Source organism: Tetrao urogallus (assembly GCF_951394365.1).
Source record: "Tetrao urogallus genome assembly, chromosome: 1".
Classification (NCBI taxonomy): Eukaryota; Metazoa; Chordata; class Aves; order Galliformes; family Phasianidae; genus Tetrao; species Tetrao urogallus.
This window is the reverse complement of record NC_136813.1, coordinates 163503198-163516799: the sequence shown is the minus strand read 5'-3', so window position 1 is coordinate 163516799 and position 13602 is coordinate 163503198. Positions and strand designations below refer to the sequence as shown.

General features: G+C 43.0%; 1 protein-coding gene across 1 annotated transcript in view; it reads left to right on the top strand.

Annotated features, from left to right (window-relative positions):
- Positions 1-1274: 1274 nt before the first annotated feature.
- Positions 1275-13602, top strand: part of ANO6 (anoctamin 6) — a gene marked incomplete at both ends in the record, with an annotated part of 68108 nt that continues 55780 nt past the window's right edge. The window contains one exon of the mRNA XM_079549341.1: positions 1275-1368. Coding sequence (XP_079405467.1) covers positions 1275-1368 — 94 coding nt within the window. The remainder of the gene's footprint in view (positions 1369-13602) is intronic.

Genomic DNA, 13602 nt, shown 5'->3' with positions numbered 1-13602 from the left:
ACAGTGACCAGAATGTGCAGGGCATACTGAAGAATTCTATGTTGTACCTGCAGACCATGATGGGGATGAGGATAACCTCGTGTCTGAAGGATGAATATGTCCATAACCATCTAGAGGTTGGTATTTCATTCTACGCAGCCCTTGAGCCTTCTCTTCCAACTTCCACAACTTTCTCCAAGTAACTCTGCTAATACACACTGATTCATATTTCATTTTTTTTTTTACATGCATGGGCCTCGGTTTTATGAAGTATCTAACAAAGTTGAGTTCTTCAGTGACTGCGTGATATACTCTCAGACCCAAAGGTTTCACTCCTGACCCAATTTTGAACAGGCAAGCTTACGGATGAGTGCAGAGAAAGCTTTGTAAAATCTTTCCTCTAGATCGCATTAGGATCCACTTCACCTTATTAGTTTTGAGACAGCTTTTGATCAGCTTACAATATGATACAGTCATGAATATGACTTGTATGATACGGCCAGCTGCAAAATAAGTAAAGTAAGTAAGTAAATAAATAAAAAGCACAGAGATTAATTCAGTGCTTTTCCAGTACTCCTTTTAATCATTCTGGAGGCTGTTAATGCAGGAGGTAAGTGTGCTTATTTAAGGTAAAATCATGCAATCACTAAGGTTGGAAAGCATCACTAAGATCATCCAGTCCAACCCCAACCCATGCCCATCCACGACACTCAGTGCCACGTCTGCACAGTTCTGGAACACCTCCAGTGATGCTGACTCCACCACTTCCCTGGACAGCCCATTGCAGTGCATTATCAATCTTTCTGAGAAAGAATTTTGTTAATACCAAACCTAAACCTCAGTTGGGGCAACTTAAGACTATTCCTTCTCTACTTAACACTGGTTTTGGTGGTGTTCCGCTGCCAGATAACCTCATCTGGGTTCCTTTTTCCCATCAAAGGTTGGACCTGAGGATATTTTCGACCTGGGCTATTCTCTGATTCTCTGACGCCCAAACACCGACAGCCGAGCAAGGCGGCGCCTTCCCCGTGCCCGGGATGTCGCACGCTGACAGGTGTCAGCCAGGCACTGACTGCGGGAACGCAGCGGTGACACAACGCCTTCCCGCAGCGGAGCGGCTCCGGGCGCCGGGCACCGAAAGGCCGATCCCGCCCAGCGCCTCCGGGAAGGTGCCGAGCCGCCCCCGCCGCCCCGCCCCGCCCCGCAGCCGGGGCCGCGCCGCCGCCTGGATTCGCGCGGGGCGCCCGGGGCAGAAGGGGAGCGCTCGGGGCGGCGGAGGGAGAGGGAACGGCGCGATGCAGGCGGAAAACCCCGACGTGCTGCTGGACCTGGAAGAGGAGGAGGAAGAGGAGGGGGACGAAGAGGTGGACGAAGAGGATGGGGAGAGCGGTGAGTACGGTGCTCTCCCCGGGGCGCGATAAGGGAAAAGTTGCGGGGCGGGGGTGGGAGCCTCGGGGAGCGTTCCTCGTGCCGCTGCCGCTACGGCCATCCCCCGTGGCGAGGAGGGGGGGGCGGGAAGTCCGTGCCGCTCCGTCTCTACGCACGGCATCGGCACGCGGCGGCCGGCAGGGCGCTGACGGTGAACCTGTCGGCTTCTCTCCCGCGGAGGGAGGGCGCGGCAGCGGAGCTTTCTGGATGCAGAAGCGCTGCCCGCGCACGGTGCCCCTCTCCTTCTGGCAGCGGGAGGAATGCGGCTCTCGCTGCCGCCCCCGGAGCTCGGCATCCCCCGAGCCCGCTGTGGAAGCGGCTCCTGAGCAGCGCGGCTCCGCTGCAGCGTCAGCGACGGAGTGAAAAAGGGATAATGACGGGGGCCAAGAGGCAAAGCGAGGAAAGACGGTCATTTCGCTGAGGGATGCAGGCAATAAAATGACCGCAGAGTTTTACACTCAAAGGCCGGGTGTTAGTCTGGCCCTGACAGCAGCAGCCCGGCACAATTACTTCTGTAATTGCTATGGGAATGAATTTTATTAGAGCAGTTGCAGCAAACAGCCCCCAAAGGGCAGGATCTCAGCAGTTCAGACCGGCGGGGTCTGTTTGTTTCGTGCTGACTGACCTCAGTTCAGAAGCTGTTCTCAGACGCAGTACCCGCTGTATTCTGAAGTGTTTTCTTTCTTCTGGTTGAAATAGGTCCAGCAGACAAGGAATGCGGGCAAATGTCAGATGAGCACACAGATGATAGATTTGTATATAGGCATTTTATCACATAAGAAGGGTTCCTTCATGCTGGTCTTCAAACTGCTGTGGTTACTTTTTTTCTGATAAGTGCCCAATTTTGATAATGTTTGACTACTGAACTGAGTTTCTGCATTTGTACTCTACTGATGCCAGCTCTCTGATGCTTGTGCTGCCTTCACGTACTGACCCTCAGCAATGGCCAGTTTGCCAATTCAGTCAGCTCGGGCCAACAGTGCACAGAGCTGGAGCCTCACCCAGGGTCTCTGGAAATCAGAGCACGTCTGTTCAGCACTGTTTGCCTCTGCTCCAGATGCTGTGGGAGGAGTATCTGTTGCTATATAATAACAGTCCAAAGGCAGATGAAGTTTTCCATGTGAAGTGCAGCAGAGGGATTGTTTGACTCCATTCCTCTAGAAAGGGTGGATCAGCACCACAGCGCATGAATCAACGCGTGCCTTTTCCTTTCCATTCTTCACCCCAGAGAACAACAAAATTGTTTCCTACTCATGACTCAAGTGTGGGGTTAGTTCAGCTCCCAAAGCCAGCAAGTGTGAGCTGCTCACTCTGCTTGCAGGATGTGGCAGTTTGGAGCAATGCAACGTGTGGTAAAATTAAATAAAAATGGAGTGGGACGATTTCATCAGTTGCTATGCAAAGAAATTCCAGTGCACAGCTCAGTTGTTATTATTCCTTGCAAAATGTGTGGGTAACAGTCCCGAGGTTTTTACGTTACGTATAATCAGAGGAGAGCTGGTTTATAAGTCTGAGAAGCTCGGTGATCACCCCTTGCTCTCCAGTTTTATGGTACTGTCTCCATCTTTACCAAGGAAGCCAGCCTTGTCTTAGTAAGGAGGCAGGACTTCTGAGTCTTTTCCAGTTCATTCATGATCAGCCCAAAGCATGCATAGCTCATCAGGTGAGCATTACCAAATCCTGACACACCAGGGAGCACTCCGGCTGGTGCTGGCAGGCGGCTGGTTTGGGTTCTTTGTGCTGATGACAAGCAGAGCACTCCTGCCAGAGCAGATGTGGGCAGGAGCCCAGAGGAAGACCAGAACTCAAGAGCCTGAATTCACTGCAGAGCACTGTAACCATGCTGTCTGCACATATAAGTGTTGGAACCCATTGTTCAGGTGGCTTTTATTTAGGGAAGGAAACCTCTTCCCAAAAGTGGGCTTTTTTGACAAGCTGAAAAGCTTTTTTTTTTTTTTTTTTTTCCCAGTGCTTAAACTTTTTGTTTTGGAGGCAGACTGTTTTCAAGGGGAGTGTTACGTCAGTGACATCCATCTGTTTCTGAGATCTCCTCTTACTAGGCAGGAATGGTGGGAAGGACATGAAGCTGTGGTTGCCACAGAACTGAAGCTCCCCAAGCCCATTATTTTCTGCCTGGAAACTGCCAGTTTCATAAGCTGTAAAGTTTTTCTTTCCCTGGTGCCAAAACTCATATAATGTCTAGATTAGTTTCTTTGTGTTCGAGGATTTATAGAATATCTGAGTGTGCTTTCCAGAAAAGCCATCTTTTGAGGACAATACCAAGGGTATTCACTCCATCCGACCATTCTGTGCCAAATACTTTCCTCTCTACTGGGTTACGTGAGCTCTTCCTTTTTCTTTTTTTTGCCTTGTTTTTGCTCACAAACAACTTCTAGCAGTTCCTTGAACCTTGTGTGTATGTCTTTTCCTGCATTTTGAAGCTGCTGGAGTACTCAAGACTCATTTTATAGCTGGCCAAGAAATGGCAGTTTTTGTCAAGCTTTTCCTTGTCACTCAGCCTAGATACCATGCTGATGAGAATTCCAGTTCTTTATGAAAAATATTTCATGCCAATGTTCAGCACAAATTTTTACCAATTACAATTGAAACGTACAGATTTGGCTGATCCAAGGAGTGCTATTTGTGGAATTACATCTTCCAATCATATGTGAGGAGGCATTCTTCTGCAGCCTATTTCCTTCCAGATTTGTGCAACTGCTGTACAATAGAAATCCCATTCTAATGGGTGATGTTTAACACAAACAGTAAAGAGCAGACACAGCTACTTTTTACTCCATTGCTTCTGCTCACTGTTCTGTTCTCAGCTTTGTTCCTCACGGTATACTGAATTTTCCTTTGGGTTGTAAAGGGCTCTTAAAGGTCATTTAGTCCAACACCCCTGAAATGAACAGGAGCATCTACAGGTAGATCAGGTTGCTCAGAGCTTGGTCCAGCCTGATTCTGAATGCTTCCAGAGACGGGGCATCTACCACATTTTTGGATGACCTGTTCCAGTGTTTCATTACTATCACTGTAAAAAACTGCTTCCTTATATCCAATCTAAAATGCCCCTCTTTTAGTTTGAAATTATTTCCTCTCCTCCTATCATAACAGATCCTACTAAAAGTCTGTCCCCTTCTTTCTTATAGCCCCCCCTTTATGTACTGAAAGGCTGCTATCAGGTATCCCCAGAGCCTTCTCTTCTTCCCCAGGCTGAACAGCCCCAGCTCTATCATCCTGTCCTCGTGGGAGAGCTGTTTCATCCTTTGAATCATTTTCTGTGGCCCTTCTATGGACCATGTTTCTCCTGTACTGAGAACTCCACATCTGGATGCAGTTTTCCAGGTGAGATCTCACCAGTGCAGAAAAGAGGGGCAGGATCACTTCTCTCACTATGCTGGCCATGCTATTTTTGATGCAGCCCAGGATACAGTTGGCTTTCTGGGCTGAGGGCACATTGCTGCTCATGTCCAGCTTGTCATCCACCTGTACCCCCAAGTCCTTTTTGGTAGGGTTGTGCTTTATCCTAACATCTCCCAGCTTGTATTGATAGTGGGTGTTACCATGACCCAGGTGCAAGACCTTGCACGTAATGAACGTCATGAGGTTCTCCTGGGCCCACTGCTCAAATCTGTCTAGCTTTCCCTGGATGGCATCCCATCCCTTGGGCTTTTCAACAGCACCGCACAGCTTGGTGTCATCCGCAAAATTTCTGAGGGTCACTCGATCCCATCGTTGACGTAACTGATGAAGAAATTAAATAACAGTGATTCCAGTACTGACCCCTTATGGACACCACTTGTTACTGATCATTTGGACATTGAGCCATAGACCACCACTCTCTGGGTATGATCCCACAGCCGGTTCCTCATCCATTGAACAATCCACTAATCAAATCTGTATTGCCTGCTTAGACCCTCTAAATATTCCTACTCAGTAGTTTCATTAATTTGACCTGCTTCTCATGTCCATCTTGCAAATATTATTGATACTCCAAAACAAACATACTCCATACTGATCAATAACTTAAGTATTTCCCTTCCTTTTCTGAAAAGTGGTCAATTATATACTGAACTGTCCTAAAGGCATCAGAAAGTCTGAACAGTTGGATTTGTTGACGACGGCTTCATCATGCAATTTATTGATTGTATTCCTCACACAGTGGGAAATTAAGAATTTGTGTACTCAGGAGTATATGGAATGATCAGATCTGATAACAACATGCAAAGGTTTTTAAGCAGATTTCTTTTAAAAAGAAATGGGCAGTACTCTCCTTTTCATTCTATTTACTGCTTTAAGTAGGGCTGCCCCTCCCTACCCTTTCACACTTGCCTTTCTGTCTCGCTCCAATTTATAGGAGGGAGAGGAGGTTCTTTGAATATCTGTATACCCAGTGTGAGATTAAGAAACAATGGTTCAAATGTTGGTCTGACCAGTTTATTACAGAGATGGGGAAGGTGAGGACGGACACGATTATGAATTAGGGTAATGGGGAAGGGAAGGAGGGCAATAGAAAAGATAGGAAAGAAGAAGCAAGGAGCCTTTATAGGAAGCAAGAGAGAGTCACCACCAAGGATCCAATGAGGTTCGTAGTTAAGTCATTGATCTTCGGTAGTGGTGGGTCGTCGGGCAGAGTTGTTCTGACGGCAACGACGACAGTGACCATGGCGATGATGGCCCCTTTTCAATGGTTCCAAAGTGGTCTAGTCAGCTCTCTTTGGAGTGACAGCTCAAACCCAAAGTGGTTGAGTCAGCTCTTCTTGGAGTGGCAGCTTCTGGCTTTGGGATCTCAGTGGAAACTCCTTTGTTCCTATCTTCCTGGCCTTGCCAGCAGATAAGAGGGAGCAGGGAGGCACCAACTTGTATCTTGCCTTCACAGGATACAATGGCATCATCCCCCAGCCTCCCATAACAAACTGGAGTTGTTTGATCACAGGCTAGATCTTCCACCAGTAAACTGTCCTGAGCACTATCTTCCGAAGGCAAACAGTTAAAATTGTCCACACAGTAATGTTGATTGCTACACAACAGCACCCATCACTCATCTTCTAGACAAGTCAGTCTTATCACAAGAAATACCTCAGGAAGCAAGCTTTGAGCCAAAAAAAGACAAAGAAGGATTCTCATACTCTCTCTCACATTCTCTTCTCTGTTTTGTTACCAAACTAAGAGTTATTGGGGCATCTGTCAGTCTTCCACTCTCCTGAAGAAGGCTGTGGAAAAGGTATGTCTGATGAGCTGAGAATCTGGGATTTCTGTTCCCTGGTTCTGTGCTCTGCTTATGACACTACTTTGGTAGAAATGTAAAGATGAGCAATTCTGTGTGCACAAGTTTGATTTCACTTTTCCTTTCTTGTACATGTGCATCCAGCAGGTGAAGAACATGAGTAAGCACCCCCATGGGGTGTAGGCTTATAAACATTTGACTTCAATTGCTGTGACTTAAGGTACTGAGGCAGCAAGAGGATCTTCATTGTGAACTGGGGCACAGTTCTACCATGAAGGAGAAATTGATCTGTAATACTGGCTACAATGTGAACTGCTTTTCATGCCTCCCTTTCCTCTCCCATCTATCTGTTACCCAGTGATTTACACGCATTTCATCCTCTCTTCATGCTTCAATTTTCTGCCTTCCACTCATCCCATTTTGCTGAATCCTGACGGTGTGGAAGGAACAGATGGGTCACCAAGATTTTGAGCTGTGCACTGTGGGTACTGCTCACTTTTTAATTTTGATGTAATGATTTTTCTACAAAACTACTGACAAAACACAGCAAGAATATAAATATTTAACTACAATATAGTTACTGTTTTGTAGCTATTTATAATTTATAAACTCTGGAGGAGCTTAGAATATTTTGAGAAAAAGACAGGAAATTTGGAGTCTGATAAGATTAACAGATTCAACAGATACTCTCTTTTTTAAGTTTTGCTATCATAACGGAATTCCCAGTTGTTCATTAGAAACTTCCTGTATGTTGAGAGTAGTTTTGTGATATCCCATTTTTCATATTTGAGCAGAATACATGAGTGCAGCTTACAGATAAGTCTGCAGTCAGGAAGTAGGACAAACTAGCTGTCTGCCATTGAGCCAGCTTGGGCCATTTGCACAACTTGGATAGTAACAGTTATGCTTTCCTGCTTATTAAGTCATTAACTTTGCCAGATATGCATCACAGGTGATAGGTTTTTTTATGTAACTTTTTTTTTTTTATGTGTAACTTTTATTTACACAGCTGTTCATGAGCTTTTTAAAAGTAAAACCAACCTGAGCGTACTTATGCTAAACACATTAGATTTTTAACTCTAATTTTTTTCAAGCATTATCGTTTATGCAAAAAAAAAAAAAAAAAAAAAAAAATTATTAAACTTATTACAGCTTATTAAACTGATAAAATACAGTGTTTGTGTTGATAATACATAGGGCTTGTGTTACATGGTACAGGATTGTGCCTAGCAGTTCTGTAGTGCTACCGTTATTGGAAGCAATGCAATCCAATACTCATGAGGAATGTCCATGTGTCACAAGATTTGCAACTTGTGCAGTATATCAGATTCCAGGAAGAGATCTTGAGTTTCAGGAGACCGGAGACATGAAGGGGTGATCTGTCTGTGGTGTAACAGACATCATGTCAGTCTATGGGTCACACAGATAGGTGTTTTGAATGTGATTAAATATGGAATATGAAGTTGATCTGCTACCATATGCATGGAAATTTCAACACGATTTTTATCATGTAGATCATTTCATCTTAGTATTTCTTGGTACCTGTCACTTCCTGGGAAATGACGACTTGCATGCTGTGGGATTAAGGTCCGCTTTGCCACGAGGTGTGTGGTGAACCCCAAGGGGAACGAATGCTAGAAGTGATGTTTTCTGCCATGGTGATAGGGAAAAAAAAAAACCACAAGGGTGATTTTGTCTGAGAAAAATTACCTAATGTAAATTAAATAGTCTTGTAATGCTCTCCAGTTCACCCTCTACAGAGATATTTTCCTTTTTTTTTTTTTCATTTTGTTTGTTTTCAGTTTGAGATGATATGTTCTTGTCTAAACTAAAAATAAAAAATAAATCTTGTCCCAACTAAAAATAAAAAATAAAAATCAAATAAAAAAGCAGTAGCCTTGAGTTTAACTGTGAACAATCAGGAAAAACAGTTGCTCTTTTTTCTTTTTTTTTTTTTACAATAGGTGCCAGGTAGTGTGACAGAATATCCTCTGCTTGTCATGAGAATAGCTTTGAAAAAGGTGTTGCAGGCATGAAACATGTAGAGCCCCTGTAGGTGTGCATGTAACAAGTGTTCAACAGAGTTTAAATATCAACGTGGAGAGGCAGAAAAGAATGGGGCCATAGGTTTGGACTATTTGTAGTTTTTATATTCAGAAAACAAGGGTGGGAATGGAAATATGATGCAAGTGCTGAGCTCTGTATCCTACTGAATAGAAAAAAAAGGTCTTTCTACTGCTGATCCGCCATATGGTTCTAGTGCATGCCTCTGGCATAGTCCTCCCTAGAAATTTTAAGTGTCACTCTACAGAATTTATGTTATTTAATTGTGATTTGATTTATATTTTTAATTTAAAAAAAAAACACACACACTGCAATTCATGGGTCTAATATCACTCATGATTTTTTATTGGATTTCTGATTCAAATTCAGGCTTTGCTGTGAATGTGGGTAGAGCAGTTTTGCCATTGGATGGAGTATGTTTCCATCCACTGAACAAGCTAAGATCAAAGCCCACAAGCGCGTGGTTAACATTTTGTGTTAGAATTTGGGGTTGGTTAGTCTGGAAGTTGAAATTAAAACCTTAGGATGTAACTTTATAAACATGTCAAGCCAGCATACACTGGATTGGCTACCAAAAGAAGTTTCCTTTCCAGGCACCTCAAAGTAACAGCTTCAGTGTTTGTGACCTTTTGGCCTTCTTCCTTGGGGTACATTATTGGCAGCACAGAGGAAATAGGAGACTGCAGAGAGCTATACAGCACCCTTTAACTTCCTATTGCTCACCTATGCTGTCTACGAGATTTCTCACCTACAGTGACTGTTGGTTTATCAGGGATGAACTGCTGAGTGGCAAAGGGCAGGAAAAGGAGAAGACTTCCTTCTTCCACTAGCATCAAGCAGCCTAGTACATATTCTTCCATTGCATAGTGCAATCCAATGGGGGTTTAGTCCCTTTTACTTATTAATAGAATCATAAAGGTTGGAAAGACAACTAAGATCATCTAGTCCAACCATCAGCCCATCCCCACTGTGCTCACTAACCATGTCCTTCAGAGCAATTTCTCTGTGTTTCTTGAACACCTCCAGGGACAGTGTTTCCACCACTTCCCTAGGCAGCATGACCACAATTTCTGAGAGGAAATTTTTCCTAATATCCAATCTTCATAACCTGTTTTGTCAGGGCAGCTTCCTCTTCACAAGCCTTCCAGTTCTAAGCCGTATCAAAATAGATGGAACATTTCCTATGCAGTGATTGACCTGTTGAAGATCATAATATTACTTAATACAAAATAGCCAGTTAGTCTTGTTAGCTTTGTCAGTGAAAATAGCCATGCTAATAAATTGTATGCTGTGTTTGTAAAATGATAAGATTCAGACCAGTACAGGCGCTGCTCGCAGAAAGAATCAGGAAGACCATAGGATTTTGGAAAGATACACATTTAAACATCTTTAATTAATACAAAATTCAGACTGGAAAATTAACAAAGACATATTAAAACACAAAGCGTCTGAACTTTAAGCAGTGCAGTTACAAGTCTGCTGGAGCATAAACATCTTTCTTTAATTGATTTCATGCCTCATGTGGTAGAAATTGCAGCTTAGTTGCAAATTGTTGGATAGAAGCTAAATAAGACTCAACCCTTCGATTCAGTATTTACATTAAATAACTTCCAGCTAAGCCACTAATCATCAGTATTCTTTAGACACAGCCAAAAATCAACATTTTGTGGTAGCTTCTACCAGTTTTGCTTTTCTTTTAAAGTTATTATTCCTTCCAGATTTTTCTTGTTGGATTCTCCTCCCTGATCCCCTTAATCTGGTCAGTCAGGTCCTTCAGCATTTTTTCAATGTGGTTTCTCATAGGTCATTACATATTTGCATAGGAGAGTGTTCCCTGTAGTCAGAATGAACTGCTATGCCAGCGCTCTTCTGCAACAAACAGCCACCACCTCTGTTCTGTCCAGGTGCAGAGCTGCTGCTGCAGCAGTTACATGACTGAGAAGTGCAGTGTCCTGTGGGCTCGTAGCTTGCGTGAATCTTTAGCAGAAGTGGAGAAACTGCCCTGCCCACAGAGAAGCTGGGGTGTATTGTGTCAATGGACTCCACTAAGCACCAAATACCAAAGGATTTGTATCAGTGTTAAGAATACTGGAGCACAGCCAAGTTCTTGGCTGAAAGAGTTTGATAAAATAAGGAGTATCAAAGAGATAGAAAAATAGTAGCTCTGACTAAGGAGGTGGAAGTAAAGACACGGCATCCACTGAGACCTGGGTACAGACTGACCAAAAAAAAGGAGAGGAGAGGAGAGGAGAGGAGAGGAGAGGAGAGGAGAGGAGAGGAGAGGAGAGGAGAGGAGAGGAGAGGAGAGGAGAGGAGAGGAGAGGAGAGGAGAGGAGAGGAGAGGAGAGGAGAGGAGAGGAGAGGAGAGGAGAGGAGAGGAGAGGAGAGGAGAGGAGAGGAGAGGAGAGGAGAGGAGAGGAGAGGAAAAACAGTGTATTAATAAGACAATGCAAGTGTTCACATATGTATATGATAAGCAATGGCATAAAGATTGTTCCAGGTCAGTTCATCAGAAAAGAAGCTACAGCATGGGGCTAAGGTTACATAACTGTGAATTATAACAATTCATCTGTGGCATTTTCATGCATTTTTTTAATATATACTAAAATTAATAACGTGTCTGTAGGTAATTTATCCATCAGTGAAAATACTATTTTTATACAATTAATTATTTGAAAAAAAAAGAAAAAAAAGAAAAGAAAGAAGAAAAACCACTGCTGTAGGTTTAGCACTGCAGTTAGAGATAATAACATTAACAAAATAAGGATGAGATGATGATCCAGAGGGCTCTATTGTTTCCAGAGAGTTGTGTTAATTTGCATGTAATATTACTAAATTTATTTGATCTCTCTATCTGTATGTTTTTTCTTAAACTGTCTTTCTTTAAACTGTTTTTGTAGGCATTAATGAACAAAGGTCAGGTCAAACAACACACAGTTTACCCTTGTGAGCTGCCCCTTTGATGAGAGTGAGAATAGCATCATTTCTGTAAATGCTGTTCTTAGTAGAGAATGCAGAACTAGTCCCTAATGAAGGAGATATCCTTATTAAATATTTCATCATTTCAGCATATACTGATCCATTCCAGGGAAAATAATTAAATTCATCCAGTTATCTGTTATAAAAGACAAGTAGGAATTTACACAAAGGACAAGTTTAAGAACTGATGTCCACATTTAAGACAAAGAGCAAAGCAAAGATTGGATTACTTAAACATGCAATGTATTTAAAAATAAAAGCAAAATCAGTATGACTGGAAGAAGGAGTAAAGAAGTTTTAATATATAAGCTTCAATGGCAGCAAGGTCCAGCTAAATGAAGCTCTATTAGACCATTCCCTCACAGAAGTAGAAAGTTTTGGATAGAAGATGGTTATTAAGCATGCAGCAGCTGGTTAGAAATAAAATCAGAACTCAACTGCTGAAACTACCAAGTATTTCCTGATTAGGAACCCAAAGTATGCAATTTCTTTCTAAGCTCCATTTCCACCACTGGGAATGCTTACATGAGTCTATGCACCTACACATGCAAAGCTCAAAAGTTCACATAGGTTTAGACTTTAAACTTACTATTTTCACAGTCAAAGTCACTAAAAGTATCTTTTGGGGACCCCCATAGTGTGTAACAGCTGACTGTAAGAAAAATTTTTAAACTAACGTTCTGAGAAACTCATTATAGAAATTCAATTATATCTCTTTTGAGGCATGTAAATTTGAGAGCGAGAGGTGTGATTTTATAAACACTCCTCAAACTTCAGATTTCACATTAAGCAACTCATTGGTCCACAGGCACTGAACTCTAACCAAACAGCCATTTGCAATTACAATTTGGTTAATCATCTCTGTTCCTCCTGAGGAGGTCCCACAGCTGCCTGGAGGCTTAGCATTCCTGATGAGCACCACGGGATCATCTCTTCTGCTAAAAACAGCTGCATTTATAGCTTGAAGCTTCTCCTGTAAAACATGCTGAAGGCGGACATACACTGCTTTTCCATGTAATTGTGCTGTTGCTTTGATAGTAAGCTTGAGATTGATCTCGGCAAGCCTGTTGGATGGCAAAAGAGGCTTGTCTTTTTTATGTTTCCTGCCTAAGGACAGCTGGTTTGGTCGCTCTGGGATAAAAGAATAAGAAAGGATTCACATTATTTTAGGCAATGAAGAAAAGGCCTTCAGTTGAAGAAGGCATGCTGGCAGAAATGCTGGTGCATTTGTGGAACAATGTACTTCAGCTCTGGAGCAGATGAAAAACTGTTTATCTTATGTTGTCCAGAGAGTTAAATACATGGTTACTGCTGAAGTATCAAATCACAGTCCTTCAGCAAATCAGCATTCAGAAATATGCAGGTTTCTTAGGCCAGGTCCTGGGCACGCATGTGGTCTAGAGAGGGAAGGTAGCATGCTCACATTAAAATGGTGAATGGCTTTCACTTCTTGTTTTTATCCTTTGTACTTCTTAAAACTGATATATTTTATGTTTGCCTATTTAATCCTATCAGGAGCAACTGAAGGAACTGAAGGATCTGGGACTGTTATTCTGGGGAAAAGGAGGCTGAGAGGAAACCTTATTGCTCACTTCCAATGCCTGAAAGGTGCTTACAGCAAGAGCAGGGTTGGTCTCTTCTCACTGGTGACAGGTGACAGAATGAGGGGAAATGGCCTTAAGTTGCGCCAGGGTAAGTTTAGGTTGGATATCAGGAAACACTTCTTTACAGAAAGGGTTGTTAAGCACTGGAATAGGCTCCCCAGGGAGGTGGTTGAGTCACCATCCCTGGTTGTGTTTAAAAACCATTTGGATGTGGTGCTCAGGGACATGATTTAGCAGAGGGTTATTACAGTTAGGGTAGTATGGTTTGGTTGTGGTTGGACTTGATGATCGTTAAGGTCTTTTCCTACTTGAGCAATTCTA